Source organism: Hylobates moloch, unplaced genomic scaffold (assembly GCF_009828535.3).
Source record: "Hylobates moloch isolate HMO894 unplaced genomic scaffold, HMol_V3 SCAFFOLD_8, whole genome shotgun sequence".
Taxonomy (NCBI): domain Eukaryota; kingdom Metazoa; phylum Chordata; class Mammalia; order Primates; family Hylobatidae; genus Hylobates; species Hylobates moloch.
The window spans coordinates 86260984-86278702 of NW_026652283.1; the positions used below are offsets into that span (position 1 = coordinate 86260984).

The following is a 17719-nucleotide window of genomic DNA, read 5'->3' on the forward strand; positions in this document are numbered from 1 at the left end:
TCAGGGTGGCTGGGCTGGGGAGTGTGGTAGGAAAAGTGGTGGTCTTGGAGGTGAGACTTCCTAGCATAGTTCCTGCTGGGCTTGAAGTCCCACCCTTGTACCTACAAGCTGGGTGACCTCAGGTACGTTATTTAACCCCTCTGTGCTTCATCTGTAAAATGGAGATCGTAACAATCACACCTCCCCATGTGGTTGCTGTGAGGTTAAAAGCTTTGATCCATGTAAACCACCTATCCTAGGGAGCCTGCCCTTCTCCCCGACCCAGGGAGGAAGAGGTCAGTGTTGATGGGAGTGCCCGGAAATGGTGTCCTTGTCAGATAAGCTAAGGAGGGAGAGCTGGGCCCTATGCCACAGTGCTACAAGTGGTTGCTGTGCACTGGGCAGGCTGAGAGAGGCCACTCCATATCTGCCCACGTGCCCCCACTGTCTAGGCTGAGCAGACCTGTTCACATCAGCACACAAAAGGGCTTGGTGCAAGCTGGGGCGTTGCTCACTGACAGGAAGAGTCTGGCTTGGTCTTTTCAAAGGGAAACTCTACACACACACACACACACACACAACCAGGCAACCCTGCCAGGCAGATCTCCCCTCCTTTCTTAGGCGGCCACCTCTGCCTCATTTCAGTGTAAAGGAAACCTGCTCTCAGGATGTGGCTCAGTTTGCCTGCCCTTCCAGGTGCCGGGCCACTGCCTTCACCTGGATTACCAGCTAACTTTGTTTAATTCTTACAGCCAGGCAGTATGGAAATCAACAAAGACCACCCAAGGGAGAACAGAGGCTTGCTACGGCAAGGGGGTCAGCACCATCACTTGCATTTGGCAGGGACTCCAAGACAGGCAGGGACTGAGAAAGCTTTATAGTGAGAAAGAAAGGGAAGGCTTCAGGTGCACCCTGATTGGAGGCTGCTGGCATGAGAGACACTGGAGGTGGGGCAAACTAGAAGTGGGGCATCCTAAGTGATTGGTTAGGGGAGCATATTTGGCTTTCTCTGATTGATCCTGAGTTGGAAGTAGGGACAAAAATAAGGAAGTTGGCAGTCACTGACTAGGTCCTCACCCTACTGAGCAGATGCTACAGACATTGTGGTTGGTTCTCTGAGCTGGTTGCTACAGAGGTGGTAGATAGAGTTTTATTATTATATGTAGTTTGGGCATTGTCCACTTGCACATTCAGTCTCTCAGTGGTGAGACAGGATTAGATCTGTTTTATTTCAAAGAGGCTGGTTAAGTCACAAAGTAGAATGAGCCTCATCCTAATGTGAGGGCTCCACATTATGTTTTGCAATGAAATGTTTCTTTGTATTCCTTTCTCCTTGCCATTTTCTAGGATGACAAGTGTCTCACTCCCACCTCTGGCTGACTGTAGGTCTACCAGGCAGAAGGCAAAGCAGAAACTGTTAAACAGAAACTGGTTGAGGCCTAGAGGAGCAGCATCACTTGATAAGGGTATCCTTGGAAAGAACTGAGAACACAGGAAGAAGAGAGGAGAAAAGACAAAAAGTCAAAGTCAAATAAACATTGGTGACCTTAAGAGAAATGCCTGAACTCTCTAAATCCAAACTCCCTTTTCCAAGGGCCTGAGTCTTGCCCAGGACACGTCTACATTTCCACGCCCGCTGAATATGCCAGGCGTTTTGGTTTATTGCAGGCCCCTGCTGCCTCTCTCCTACATTAGGTTGTCAAAGATCTAGCAAAAGGCACAGGGCCCAGATGCTTTTATGGGAGAGTGCTATAAAACTTTTGAGGAATAAACGGTTCTTATTTAAACTGTTACAAAGCATTAAAAAGACAAAATAAAATTCTGAATTTATTTTATGAGGTATGTTTAAATTTAATAGTAAGACAGCCATGGAGTGGCCAAAAAGGAAAGCCTTATGAATGTAAATGCAAAGATTCTAAGTAAAATATTGGCAAGTTAAATTCTGCCGTTCCCAAAATACTAACATACATCAGCCTAATAGGTTTATTCTGAGAATTTAAAGATTATTCAGCATTAGAAAATAAAGGAGAAAAACCATATGCTCAATAGATATTGAAAAGGGCATTTAATAAAGTTCAATCCCCATTCTTGATTTTTGAAAAATTATTTTAGTAAGCTGAGAACAAAAAGAAACTTCCTTAACTTAATGAAAGATATTTATCAGAAATGATTTCTTTAAGCCTGACAAAACATAATAGAAATCACAGAGGTGTTCCCATTGAAGTCCAGAATAAGATGTGGATGCCTACTATTGTTGCTATTATTACTCAATTTTCCTCCAGAAAGCTCCCAACCTAAGTAATAAGACAATAGAAATAAATGAGAGGAGTACACACACACATTTCGGGGGACCTGCCCCAAAATCACATAGGTTCTTTTCTATTTCCCTAAGCGTCGGCCAGCTTTAGAAATAAAGGGACAGAGTACAAAAGAGAGAAATTTTAAAGCTGGGCGTCCGGGGGAGACATCACATGTTGGTAGGATCCGTGATGCCCCACAAGCCACAAAAACCAGCAAGTTTTTATTAGGGATTTTCAAAAGGGGAGGGAATGTGTGAATAGGTGTGGGTGACAGACATCAAGTACTTAACAGGGTAATAGAATATCACAAGGCAAGTGGAGGCAGGGCAAGATCACAGGACCACAGGACCGGGGCAAAATTAAAATTGGTGTTGAAGTTTTGGGCACCATTGTCATTGATAACATCTTATCAGGAGACAGGGTTTGAGAGCAACCGGTCTGACCAAAATTTATTAGGCGGGAATTTCCTCTTCCTAATAACCCTGGGAGCACTATGGGAGGCTGGAGTCTATCTCACCTCTGCAATCTCGACCATAAGAGACAGGTACTCCCCAGGAGGGCCAGTTCAGAGACCTACCCCTAGGTGCACATTCTCTTTCTCAGGGATATTCCATGCTGAGAAACAGAATTCAGCAATATTTCTCCCATTTGCTTTTGAAAGAAGAGAAATATGGCTCTATTCTGCCCGGTTCACCGGCGGTCAGAGTTTAAGGTTATCTCTCTTATTCCCTGAACAATTGCTGTTATCCTGTTCTTTTTTCAAGGTGCTCAGATTTCATATTGCACAAACACATATGCTCTACAATTTGCACAGTTAATGCAATTATCACATAGTCCTGAGGCGACATACATCCTCCTTGGGTGACAGGATTAAGAGATTAAAGTAAAGACAGGCATAGGAAATCACCAGGGTATTGATTGGGGAAGTGATAATTGTCCATGAAATCTTTACAATTTATGTTTAGAGATTGCAGTAAAGACAAGCATAAGAAATTACAAAAGTATTAATTTGGGGAACTAATAAATGTCCATAAAATCTTCACAAACCAAGTTTTTCTGCCATGGTTTCAGCTGGTCCCTCTGTTTGGAGTCCCTGACTTCCCACAACACACACACACTTATGAAATATAAATGTAAAATTATCATTATTTGAAAATATTATTTTCTACTTAAAAACTATAAGATACGCACCTAAAATTCTATCTAGAAAAATCTAATCAAGAAAAAGAACTCATTCTCAATAGGAGTAAAAATTATAAACTATCTTTAAAATGAGCTTATTTGTTGAAGAAAACTTTAAAATGTTACTAGAGGCCGGGTTCTGTGGCTCATGCCTGTAATCCCAGCACTTTGGAGGCTGGGATGGGCAGATGCTTTGAGCTCAAGAGTTCAAGACCAGCCTGGGCAATATGGCAAAATCCCATCTCTACAAAACAATACAAAAATTAGCTGGTCGCGGTGGTGTGCACTTGCCGTCCCAGCTACTCAGGAGGCTGAGGTGAGAGGATCACTTGAGCCCAGGAGGTTGAGGCTGCAGTGAGCTGAGATCTTGCCACTGCACTCCAGCCTGGGTGACAGAGTGAGACTCTGTCTCAATAAACAAAAAAATGTTGCTAGAGATTATCAAAGAATAGGTGGATTGATAAACCTGAATGAGAGCACCCAATATTCAAATAAGTCAGATTCCCACTAATTATAAATTCAATATAATCACAATCAAAACACCAATGGGATTTTGAGGATAAAAAGAGAGGGGTGGCATGCTTCATAGACTGAGAGTATCACATGAAAGACAAAAGCACAAAAATAGCAAAGGAAAAAAACTAAAGTAGAATACAAATATGGGAACTCAGCCTACCAGACAGCAAAAAAAGAATACAGTAACTTTAATTAAAACACTGTCATACTAATGCAGGAACTGAAAAATAATATCAGAACAGAGTTCACAAATGGACCTCCGTGCATGTGGGAACCTAATATCTGACAAAAGTGTACTTTCACAGCAGTAAAGAAAGAATGGAATATGAAATAATGTTACAGCAACTAACTATCCATTTGAAGGGAAATGAAACTTGTTAGATCCCTAACTCACACCATTCTCTGCTTAAATCCATATAAAATACAGGTTTGATATATTAATTTAGAGGAATATATAAGAAATATACGAAAATATATAAGAAATACTATATAATACATAAGAAATACTGTATAATGCTAGAATAAAACACAGGAGATTATTTCAATAATCTTGAAGTGGTGACAGCCTTTCTAAAAAGGCATGAAACTCAAAAGACTTAAAGGGAAGGATAAACAAATTTGACTACGTGGAAATTAACATTTTACACTTGGCAAAAGACTATAAACAAAGTTAAGAGACAAATGACAGGCTGGAAGAAAACATTTACACCAAGTCAACAGAGAAAAGATCGATCACACTCATTAGAGTCAAAGATTTCCAACAAATCAACAAGCAAAGGGCAAACATCTTAAAAGAAAAAGATAATGCAGAAAAGAAAATACAAATGTCTGGCAAATAAGTGGAAAGATGACTTCATTCCTGATTACGGAAATGCAGCTTTTAAAATAGGTTTTCCTCCTAAATAGACCAAAAAAAAAAAAAAAAAAAACCCCAAAAGTCTGAGAATGTCAAGTGTTGGTGAGAGTGTAGAAAAATAATCAGTCTCCTATCCTCTTGGGAGAAATGTAAATTGACACCACCATTTCAGAGAGCAATTTGGCAGTTTCTCTCAGAATACTGAATGCCCATACCCTTTGTCCCGGAAATCCCTTACGGAAATCTAGCTCGCAGAAATACTTGCATGCCATGCGATCATGTTCACGGCAGCAATGTCTGTAATTGATGAAAAATTGGAGCTACTTAAATGTTCATGATTATGGGACCAGCTAAAGAAAGTATGACACATCCCTGCCTTGGAATTTCATGCAGTCACCAATAAAGATTGGGTCAATTCAGATGGCTGATACAGAATATAGTTAATAAAGCAAAAATATAGTGAGTTGACAAAGCATGACCACACTTTTATTTTTTAATTTGCATGTAGTGTGGCCATGAATAACACACACACACACACATACACACTGCTAGAGAATTTGTGGGACTTACGCTTTTTGTCATATGCTTCTATTATTTATGGACTTTTTTTTTACTGAGCATGTATTACTTTTAGACTTTTATAATTTTTTAAACCAAAAAACATAACTGAGTAATAATTGAAAATTTAAAGTCTATAAAGACAAACGCATTATGTTTCATTTCTTAGGCCTGAGTCTACTTTCAGCCAGAGCAACTTTAGGCTGCAAGTGCAGTTCTATGAAGATTGTACCTTTATTAGGTTTGTCTCATGTATTGCATGCAGGCGTGCACACATGCCACCCACACCTACACACCTCTACACACACACAAACTTTTCCCGCTCTGCATATGCACATGCATCACACATTTTTACAGTTTCTTGAGCAGCTCAAGAAGATTTTCGAATGTATTTGTTGGCCCAAGGGAATAAATAGCCAGAGCCAACAAGGCAGAAAGGGACGCACTGAGATTGAAAACCCCATGCTACCTCCACCATCCCAGGCAGGTGAAGTATCCCGTGACATCCTTGTGCCCCTCTGGCTTCTGGCTTTTCCCATTTGTCCTCAAGATGAGTGAGCCCAAGAAAATGTGGCCATCAGGATGGATGCTCATTGACTCAGGGCTGTGTGAGGCTTACGGGTCCTCATCCCTGAAGAGTGTGAGGTTGTGCTTTCGGATGTGTCCCAGCAGCACCTGTCCTCGCCGCTCCAGGGTCTGGAGGACCCGCTTCAGCCCCTGGGCCCCGCCTTGGCTTTTCCAGAACACGGGGTCCATCTGCAGCGACTTAAGCAGCATGTTCTGTAAACACCCTGATGCGAGAACCTTCACGGCAGACTCAGGAAACCTGGAGCAAAGGCCCCAGAGGCCCATAACAGAAAGAAAAAGCAACAGTAATCTCAGAGAATTTCAATAACTGGTGACGCCAGATGGCCAGAGCTTGCATAGCTGAGGAACTCTGCCAAAGTCACCCGGCAAACTCCTCAGGCCTGCACCTGCTATCTCATTAACAGAGGACCCTTTGCCTGGCTCTGCTGTGAAGGCAGAGGACAGAGCTTTCAGATGGGTCCCATCCTACAGAGAAGCCAGGTGAATAAATTCTGCTATCCCAGGCTCCACTTGGCAAATGCAGGGCCAGAAAGAATCCTGGGAAGGCAAAGCTGCCTGCCAAGAGTGAGCTGGGAGGAGTAGACTCTCCGGCCTAGTTCTCCCACCCAGAACAAGGGAAGGACTAGCCTTCCCATACCCCAGCAATGCAGCTAGTATTCTGCAGGCACGGGAGGCCCTCTGGATATTGGGGTAGGCCCTGCCAACTGTATCCCCTCTCAGCTTTCCCAGGGCTCCCCACCACCACCTACAGTTCTGATCCAACAGCTTCTGTCTGATGGACCGTGGGCTTCTCAGGGCCACAGCTGAAGGTCCCAAGGTTTGCAGCAAGGCCATCAGGTCTCAGTCCCATGAACTTCCACCCAACCCTTTTGACCCTCACCCATCTATGCCCTCCAGCAGCCGAAAGTTCAGCTTGTCCTCAGGGTGCTGAAGGTTGCCAGCGTTATCGATGTAGACCAGGTGAGATGGATCGCTGCTCCGGACCTCGGGGAAGAGGGTGGACAGAGACAGAGGTGGGTAAGGGTGCAGCTACAGCTGGTACCTATGGACTTGGTCAAGATTAAGGGGCTGAGAGCCCTGAGCTGTCAGTCCCACAGTCCATCCTAACAAACAGTCCTCACCGCTGAGCGCTTACTCTATGCTGGGCACTGTGCTAAGTGCTTCCAGGCATCCTGTCAATTAATTCCCCCAGTAACCTTAGGAAGCAGGCACTAGTGTTAGCCCTATTTTACAGAAATGGTGGCACCTTCTTTAAGTTAAGCAATTTGCACAAAATCACACAGCTAGTAAGTAGCTGGGCTGTTTCAAACCCGGACCCATAGGGCTAAGCCACAGCACCATCTGCTAAATTGCAAGGCCAAAGGACTGATCCTGTTTTGGTGGCTGAAGGGGTGAGGAGCAAGGGTGGGAATCAGCAGGTGCCGAGGTAGCCTGCTCCTTGGGACCACCAGCCGTGAGGGGCATCGCACATGTGCTGCTCACATGTGTACACACACTCAGTCACCCCTTTGTGCCACCTGTGCCTGTGCACTTGGGCATCCCCATGAGCATCACTGAGATCACACAGAGATGTCCTTTATCCTCAAAAAGCACTGACCATACTCTGTTTCTACAGAAGAGTTTAGCAGCTCCTAAACCTTTTCAAAACCAAAATCAGCACCAGAAAATTCTTTAGTACCTTAAAGAATATGGTGTGGTTGCGAATGGGAGGCCATCTCTTCTGGTCCCCACTCCCATGCACGCACTCACTCCTTTCCCACATAGCCTCCAAAAGTCCATGGACACTTCCCACAATCCTCTCCAGCAGCCTAGGCTTAAGCTATGAACTTCTGTTTTGAGGACCCCAGCTTCCCTTCTCTCTGCCTCTTCTCCTTTCTCACCCCACTCCACATGTCAGGATCACCTTTTGCTCAAAGCCAGGTGACTCTTCCCTCTGGAAACTGCTGTCCTAAGAGATCTGTGAAATGCCTGCTCACCAGGGGTAAACAATGGCTATTAAAGCTTTGTCTCTCCCATGGATATTTACCTTTGACCAGGGAAGAGGAGAGATGGCTCTGGGGGTAAGGGAGGAGAATTCCCAGCACCACCACTAAGCAATCCTGGCCTTCGGGTGATGTGGCCTCCCTGAAGCCCATCCCTGGACACCATGCTGACAGCTACCCTCCAAGAGCAAAGGGAGGCTGTGAGAACACTATGCCTCACTGCAGGAGAAGATAGAGAAGCCCTTCCCTGGGGGAAGCACCTTGCTTCTTATGCAGAAGTGGCTATTCTGCCCTCTCCAGTGGCCTCGGCACATTGCTTCCCACCCTGGACTCTAGTTTTGACAGGAGCAGCACCAGCCTGTGAGCCACAGTGGTCTTGGGTTCATGCCCTAATGCTGCTACCGTATGGCCTTGGAGATTCCTTTCCCTCCAGACTGCAATTCCTCATTTACTGGCACAAGGAGGATGTTGACTAGACACATCATTCTCAAACTCTACTTCCAGGAGCCCTAGTTGTTCTCTGGAGTCTCTTACGGACAGTGGAGACAGTGAAAACAGGGCTCCAGCCCCCACCCCACACTTCTCCTCAGGCACATTCTTAAAGCTCCATTTTGTCAGCTTTATATATTGCGGACTCCTGGAAATATTCAAACAATTGGTTCTGCTGCTGAAAAGAAGAAGACCGGGAAACCCCAGCATCAACTGATCTCTGAAACTTGTTAACAGCATCTTCTGAAGGACACAGGAAGACCCGGGTCTGGGGTGACAAGGGGATGGTGTGGAGGAGACGTACCAGGATGTGGACCAGCCGCAGCTCGGCTGGGTTCCGGCATTTCTCTCGGAGCCTCTCTTCCACACAGGGGTCTGAGGGCTCAGGCTCGAAGCCACAGCAGTAGCGATCCAAGCGGTCGTGGACCTGTGGAGACACCCAGCTTTTGGTAGGGTGCAGCAGGGGGCCTGCCTCCACCAGGCACCGTACGGAGGCCACCTGAGCGGCTGTTTCCTACATGACCCTGGCGCCACAGCAGGCGTGGCCCTCAGTGGTTCTCTGTGCTGGTCATTCCTAAATGGAGCTTCCGCTTTCCTCCTCCGGCCAGATCACTCTGCACACCAGGAGCTGTCTGCTCATGCCTCAGGCTAGTGTGGATTTTCACCCAGTGCCCACAGCTTAACCTACACTGTTGCTCTTGAGCTCTAGCCTGGCACCTCTGGGGCTCCGAGTGCTGACCGTCTGCCTGTCTACCTAGGGAGATTCCACATCACTCTATTTTTTCTTTAAGCAGCAAATGCTACATCAGGGATTCTTCCTTTCTTCAAAGGTGCAAGTCCTTCAATGATCATCTCAACAGCTCCAACTGGACAGCTCTCTCACCTTGCAGCAGGCCTGAATCAAGCCAGGGAAAGAAGAGGGCATCCTCAATGTGGTGTGCAGTCAGTTCTGAGGAGCTTTGCCACCCTTCCCCTGAATAGACACATACAGATAACACCCACAGCATTTTAGAGTGGATCAGAGGATTCCTAGAATCACACTTCCCACTCACTTGCTTCTGGGATGCTTTCTTCAGAAGGAAAGGCGCAGCCTGCAAGTCAGCAATAGGAAGAATCGTGGGTCTACCCCAGCCCTGACCTACATGAGGATAGTATCTGCTGTAAGTATCTAGGACAAAGTTGAGGATGGAGAGGCATACAAGAAAAAGTGGTAGAGTCCTCTGAGGATGTTTAGGGGAGGGCTTGCTGTGGGGAGAAAGACAGGAAAGGGAGAATAGTCGAAGTGAGGAGTTGGTTTGGAGAAGGCTTGGGAGATGCTAGGAAGTGGATGAAAGATGAAGCGAGGGCAGCTGAGCAGTAGGGAATCACCATCACACACAGGATGGGCAAGCCAGGGACAACTCATTCTATTTTCCTTTTATGAAGGAAACTTGGTTTGATGCAATACCTCGATGAGTGCTTAGGGTAGAAGGTGAAATCCCAGGAGGTCTGGGTGTGGGAGGACTTGCTTTGCATTGGACAAGAAGAAAAGTTAGTTTCTTGCTGCGGAAGAATGAGGACAGAGGAATAGAGAAGGTGAAGGGAAGCAGGGAGCAGCAGGGGCTGAGATGTGCCCTCCGGTAAGTTCTCCGTCCTTCAGTGAAGTTGCTGCCCTTGTGAAATGTTTGGTGGATGCTGAGCTTTGAGTTCAGGTTTGGTGTGGGGCAAGTCAGGGTAGTGCTCACGGCACATGAAACAGAAAGAGTCCATCTACTCCTTGGGATTTGTCCAAATACTAGGAAGGGCTCCAGACCCCAAAGGTTATGGGACTAGGGGTTTTAGTCGTTTTCTTAAATCTCCCAAGTGGTGATGAAAGTCAGTGGGGAGGCCTTGAGGACCTCTGGGATCTACCAGTCAGGACAATGAATCACATAGGTATCTAACTCTCAGGCTGCAAAATGTACTAAGTTCCTAAAAGAGCCTGGTGTGGGGAAGACCTAGATTGGACACTCTGATCCCATCTTTGCAGAAGGGCTAGTCTGAATTAAAAAGCCTGGGAATACCACTGGAGAGGAAGACATCAGCCTGGGAACCTGGAAACAGTATGAAGGCAGCAGAGCAGACTTCGTTTCAAGAAAATTGTCATTATCTGACGTGTCTGGTTATTCCCTGGTAAACTCCACTAAGAGGCATGGCTTTTTTGGTTGCCCGGTACTAAAAGCCTTCTCCTGGAAGGGTAGAGGACATTTGTTGAGAACATTTACTGGTAAATGTTTCAACAGCATGGCTGTCTGAGACAATGGATAACAGTTGGGACAAACAATAGATTAAACAAAAAGCTTTAAAAGGAAAAGATAAGAAATGAAATGTCCAAGGGGCTGTGAAAAGCTCCAGTATGTTCCTGGAAATCTAGAAGGCCACATGCACATGTGTAGGACTGTGCACGTGTTCAGGAAAAGACTGAAAATACCCTAAGCTCTCACCTCCGGTTGACCTTGAGACTATATAAGCATGATGAAGGCAAAAGCAGATTTGTCAATTGCATACATACGTGTTGGAGATGTCTCAACACATACACGCAGAGTCCTTTGGCAAAGACTAAGAGACTTACTGGCTCCAGAAATTCATGAAAATCTCCTGCTCAGTCATCAGCTGATCACCGAACTAACTGAGCAGAAATTTCAGTGGCCATATACACTAAAGAACACAGATGAATATAGAATTTGTTCATAAAAATAAAACAAGCAAATAAAGAAAATCACTACAAACAAAAACAACTACAACAAACAGCAACGACAAAAATCCTGGGGAAAAGAAGAATCTGATTTTCAGAGTGGCCACCTTACATTATTTAAATACTCAGTTTTCAACAAAAAATATGAGACAGTCAAAGAAACAAAGTATGGCCAATATGCATGAAAAAAGTCAATCAATCAAAATTTTTCCTGAGGAAGCCCAGCTGTTAGATAAAAAAATTTAAATCAGCTATTTTACATATGTTCAAAGAACTAAAGGAAATCAAGCCTAGAGAAGTAAAGTATGAGAACAATACCTCACCATAAAGACTACATGAATAATAAGATAGAAATTATAAAGAGAAACCAAATATAAATTATGGAGTTGAAAAGTACAACAACTTTTAAAAATTCACTGAGAGGATCGAACAGCAGTTATGAGCAGGCATAAGAACGAATCAGAAAACCTGAAGATAGGTCAACTGAGATTATCAAGTACAAGGAATAAGAAGAAAAAAATGAAGAAAAATAAACAGTGCCTCAGAGACCCATGTAACACCATCAAGTGTACCAACATATATATAAGAGGAGTTTTAAAAGGAAGGGAGGAGGATGTGAAAATAATATTAGAAGAATTAATGTCCAAAACCTCCTCACTCCTCAAATTTGATGAAAAGCATTGATCTACACGTCCAAGAGGTCCAGTGAACTCCATTAATATAAACTGAAAGAGACCTACACCTAGAATAAAACTGTCAAAAGCCAAAGACAGAGAGAGAATCTTAAAAGCAGCAAGACAGAAGTCACTCATCACATAAAAAGGATTCTTTCAAAGAGTAATTTGATATCAGATTTATCAAAAACCATGGAGGCCGAAAGGCAGAGGAATAACATTCAAAGTGTTGAAATTAAATTTAAAAAAAAAGAGAGTCTGTCAACCAAGAATTTTATATATCAAAAATTAAGGAGAAATGAAGACATTAACAGAACAACAAAAACAGAGTTTATTGTCAGCAGGCTTCTTCTACAAGAAATACTAAAAGGAGGCCTTCAGGTTGAATGAAAGGACACTAAGTAGTAACTTGAATTAATATCAAGAACTAAAAAGCTCTGTTCAAGGTAACTACATAAACATAAAAGACATTATAAACGTATTCTTTTTGGTCTGGACTTCTTTTTTCCCCTCTGATTTTAAAAAACAACCGCTAAAAGCAATAATTATAATCCATGCTGATGGGCAGAAAATGTATAAAGATGTAATTTGTGACAACAGCATAAAAGTGGGGGGGGGGGACAGATTTATATATAGAGTCCTTTTACACTATTGAAATTAAATTGCTGGTAATCTGACCTAGATTGTAATAAATCAAGATGTTAATGGTAATCCCAGTGCAATTACCAAGAAAATAACTACAGTTCTAGTCACCAACCAATCTCACAAAACCAGATGTTAAGAAATGAGACAGCATTCAATAGTCCCAAGTACTGTCCCCAAACATTATTTTCTTTGTTTTATAAAGTTAAACATGGAGAAAGCATACCTCAGGTCTAGACAGGCTGAGGGCAGTAGACCAAATGGATTAAATATATCCACTGATTCTAGTAAAAAAACAAGTTTAGCCCAGAGGCCAATGCGCAAAGCCCAAAAGATTAGTCCAGCCCAGAACCACAGCCCTGTTCATGCAATGAGCCAATTAGCAAGACTTCCTGAGGAGGACCCTCTTTACTGCTTTGGCCTCCTGAACTTTGGGTAACCAATATCCAATTTTCTTTCTTTCCCTTAATACCCTATTATAAAAAGTTTCAAACATACAGCAAATTTGAAATAATTTTATGGTGAATACCCACATACCCATTACCAAAATTCTACCATTAATATTTTATTATACTTACTTTATGACATATCTATTGATACATCTCTATATCTATCCATTAGGTCATCTTATTTCTTATTTTTTAGGCATTTCAAAGTAAGTTGCAGACATTAGAAATTTCCCTCTAAATACATTGGCATGCACACCACTCACTAGAGTTCCTGGTTTTCCTATAAGAGAATCAACCTTCCCTGCCAGATACAGTCTGGTGGCACAATCAATCCAAGTACCCTGCACACCCAGCCATGAAGTGAGGATGGGGTCCAAGCTCCCCTAACCATATACCCTCCATCCTTCCCCTGACTCTTCAGGCTTCCCAGGCCTTTTTCTTCCATTCCTTGAAGCCCTTAATGTCTTACCAAATGTAGACTATTTTCTTGCTTATGTTAACCGGAGTTAGTCTCTGTTGCTTGGAATCAAACTCCCTTCAAGTGATGCACCCCCTGAATTTTCCTTCATCCAGGTTAAACACACTTGGGTTCTGCAACTATGGTAGATGCTTTTGATGCTCTCCATCCATGAACCTAGGGCTCACCTACAGAAGGTCCCAACCATACAGTCCCCATATGTAGAGGTACTCTTGCCCATAACAGGCTTGACCCACTCACGCAGCAGGCCAAAGTGCTGGAAAATCAATGCCCCTAGGAGCAAGCTTCAAACAATGACTTATGGCAGTTACTGTAAAAATATCATAGCCCCTCACCTCCCAGGGGAATGATACCCTACAGCAGTGTTCTACACAGTCTGTCAAGGGCCCTCATCTGGGTTCAGCCTCACTTGCCCATGGTGGCAGCCTGCTCTTTACTGTACCCTTCATTAGTTTTTCTTCCTTCCCTGCTTCACTTCCCCATTTGCCCACCAGGTTTCCTAGGACCACCTCCCAAATAAATTGCTCTATTCAAATTCTAGTCTCAGAGTCCCTTTTTGGGGAACTCAAACCTAGATAGAAACCCCTCACGGTCTCTATTGCTGTCACATGTCCAGGCTCTTGTTGGTCAATATTCTTGTCATACTTTAGTAACTAGCACTGGACACAACAGCTGAGAATCAAGTTATGGAGTAGCACCGAAACATCGCCTCCCTGATTCCAGATGCTAAGGCTGAATTAGCATCTTCACCAATCTTATCATATTGTTGACACCTATTGTGCATGTCCAAAACTAGCAAGTCTCTGTCTCATATGTGTCCATTCAGCCAGGGCTTCATTAACCTGCCTTTATACCACTGACTCACAGGCCTTCAGTAGACTTTACATTTAACACTATTCCATTTCCTCCTTTAATCTTTCATTGCAACCCATTGAATCTTTTTTGGATGGTTTTGCCGTCACATTCATTTGCTTTTCCTTCCTCTGACAATTTTCAGTTGTGCCAGCCAGACCAGTAAGCTACTATACCAATGGGAGTGTTTTCAGCCACAAGTAACAGAAAAACCTGACTCAAAATGGCTTCAACCATAAGGAAGGTTGAGATTATCTACAGAAGGAAGTCTGGAGGAAGGGCAGGTTGGGTAGATTTAGCAGCTCCATATTGTCATGATAAGGACTTGGGTTGCTTTCTGCCCTCCACGTTACCACCCACAATGTTAACAGCATCCCAGTGTTGTCTTAGGATGCCTGCAGGTAGTTGCTGTGGGGATATGTTTCCTTGTTCCTGCCCAGCAGGAGAGAGAGAAGAAGAGTATGAGAGAAGGGGAGAGAGAGAAGGAACCTCTGCCCTCCACGTTACCACCCACAATGTTAACAGCATCCCAGTGTTGTCTTAGGATGCCTGCAGGTAGTTGCTGTGGGGATATGTTTCCTTGTTCCTGCCCAGCAGAAGAGAGAGAAGAAGAGTATGAGAGAAGGGGAGAGAGAGAAGGAACCTTTGCCCTCAACAACCATGGAATAGAAGGTCTTCCCTTCAGCCAAATTAAGAGGCACACATTCTTGGACCAATAGCAATCAGTGGAAGATGTTAATGCACTGATCCTTGAACCCACTGCCTCTGAATCCAGGAATAGGTGGAAGGTGAATCAAATCAGGACTCTGTGAGGAAGGACTACAGAGAGACTGGCTGGGTCCCCTACAGCCCAGATGTCCTCATTCAGGCTACTAATAAAAATGTTGGCTAGGACAGGGTTAGAGAGTTCCTTTTAAATCACTAAAGCTAGTATCATACCACCTGTATTGGTCCGTTCTCATGCTGATGCAAGAGATGGGCTCCCACAGTCTTGGGCAGCTCTGCCCCTGTAGCTTTGCAGGTTAGAGACCCCCTCCCGACTGCTCTCACCAGCTGGCATTGAGTGTCTGCAGCTTTTCCAGGTGCACAGTGCAAGTTGTCAGTGTATCTACCATTCTGGGGTCTGGAAGATGATGGCCCTCTTCTCACAGCTCCATGAGGCAGTGCCCCACTGGGGACTCTGTGTGGGGGCTCTGACTCCACATTTCCCTTCCACATTGCCCTAGCAAAGGTTCTCCATGAGGGTTCCACCCCTTCAGCAGACTTCTGCCTGGACATCCAGGTGTTTCCATACATCCTCTGAAATACAGGTGAAGGTTTCCAAAGCCCAATTCTTGTATTCTGTGCAGCCACAGGTGCAACACCACAGGGAGGCCAAGAAGGTTTGGGGCTTGTACCCTCTGAAGCAATGGCGTGAGCTGTACTTTGGCCCTTTTTTGGTGCAGCTAGGATGGAGGGCACCAAGTCCTAAGACTACACAAAGCAGCAAGATCCTGGGCCCGGCCCACACAACCATTTCCTCCTCTCAGGCCTTTGGACCTGTGATGGGACAGTTGCCATGAAGACCTCTGACATGCCCTGGAAACATTTTCTTCATTGTCTTGGCATTGACGTTTCACTCCTCATTACTTACGCAAATTTCTGCAGCCAGCTTGAATTTCCCTCCAGAAAATGGGTTTTTCATTTCTACCACATCATCAGGATGCAAATTTTCCAAACTTTTATGCTCTGATTCCATCTTAATTATAAGTTCCAATTCCAAACCATCTCTGTGAATGCATAAAACTGAATGTTTCTAAGAGTATCTAGGTCACATCTTGAATGCTTTGCTGCTTAGAAATTTCTTCTGCCAGATACCTTAAATCACCTCTCTCAAGTTCAAAGTTCCACAGATCTCTAGGGCGGGGCAAAATGCCACTAGTTTCTTTGCTAAAGCATAGCAATAATCACCTTTATTCTAGTTCCCAACAAGTTCTCATCTCCACCTGAGTCCACTTCAGCCTGGACTTCATTGTCCATATCACTATCAACATTTTGTTCAAAGCCATTCAACAAGTTTCTAGGAAGTTCCAAACTTTCCCACATCTCCCTGTCTTCTTCTGAGCCCTCCAAACTGTTCCAACGTCTGCCTGTTTTCCAGTTCCAAAGTCACTTCCACATTTTTAGGTAACTTTATGGCAGCACCCCACTCTTTGTGGTACCAATTTACTGTATTAGTCCATTTTCATACTGCTATAAACAGTTGCCCAAGACTGAGTAATTTATAAGGAAAGAGATTTAATTGACTCACTGTTCTGCATGGCTGAGGAGGCCTCAGGAAATTTACAATTATGGCAGAAGGTGAAGGGAAAGCAAGGAAGCTTCTTCACAAGGTGGCAGGAAGGAGAATGAATGCAGGAGGAACTACTGGGCACTTATAAAACCATCAGATCTCATGAGAACTCACTATCACGAGAATAGCATTGAGGAAACCAATCCCCATGATTCAATTACCTCCACCTGGTGTCTTCCTTGACACGTAGGGATTATGGGGATTATGGGGATTACAATTCAAGATGAGATTTTGGGTGGGGACACAGTCAAACCATATCACCACCCATATATGAGCCTACTCCATGCTTTCATATGCACCCCATCCTTAGCAAGAGCCACCAGAGGCTACCAACGCAGTGGTTTAGTGAAGAGATCAGAAAACTTCTCTGTAAAGGACTAGAGAGTAAATATTTTAGGCTTTGGAGGCCATACAGTCTTTGTCATAACTACTTAAGTCTGCTACTGTAGTGCATATCTTATATATTATAGGTAATACATAAACAAATAGGCATGGCTATATTGCAATATGTTGGTAGAAGAGCTGAGGCAGGACTGGATTGTCTGTCATAATATAAAAGAGTCTTGGAAGATGTCCAGGGTCCAGAGTCTAAAATCCCTCATGGCCTTTGGAACACCAAGCTCTGTGCCAAAGGGTGGAAGGCTGCCCTGCTGCACCACAAATCTAAGCTCAGGGCATAAAACCCCTTGTGGCTTGGATAGAATCCAGGGCCCAGGACATAAAACCCCCCGTAGCCTCTGGAATGTGCACAGACTTGTTGGTTGCTCTCCCAGGCTCGTAAACATGCTCTCCATTATCTCAAGCAGCAGAGCATATTCTATACGTGTCAAAGAAAATGCTAAATCGTCAGAGCTACACTTGATGCACCGCTACCTTTCTACTCCCACATCCTCACACCCTCATCTGTTTACCCCCACATCCTCAACGTCCTCACCACCTGCTTATTTGTTTGATCACCAATAAATAATGTGGGCTCCCACAGCTTGGGGCCTTCGCAGCCTCCATACTAGCGTTGGCCCCCTGGACCCACCTTATGCACTCTTAACTTGTCTTTTCTCGTTCCTTTGACTCCACCGGACTTTGTAGCCCCCACGGCCTGGTGTTGGGTGTGATCACCCCAACACCAATA

The 17719-nt window shown here is 44.3% G+C and overlaps 1 protein-coding gene across 4 annotated transcripts in view; it reads right to left on the minus strand.

The window, feature by feature from the left end:
- Window positions 1-696: 696 nt before the first annotated feature.
- Window positions 697-17719, minus strand: part of GASK1A (golgi associated kinase 1A) — an 80459-nt gene continuing 63436 nt past the window's right edge. For 2 of the 4 annotated variants that reach the window (XM_058443525.1, XM_058443526.1), the window contains 4 exons: window positions 8755-8877; window positions 6860-6963; window positions 6067-6217; window positions 697-1461 (listed from right to left, as the gene is read on the minus strand). In XM_058443525.1, the coding sequence (XP_058299508.1) occupies window positions 1195-1461; window positions 6067-6217; window positions 6860-6963; window positions 8755-8877 (645 nt within the window). In that variant the 3' untranslated portion in view covers window positions 697-1194. Of the gene's footprint in view, window positions 6218-6859; window positions 6964-8754; window positions 8878-17719 lie in introns of all 4 variants that reach the window. The other 2 variants (XM_032161913.2, XM_058443527.1) reach the window with 1 other exon arrangement.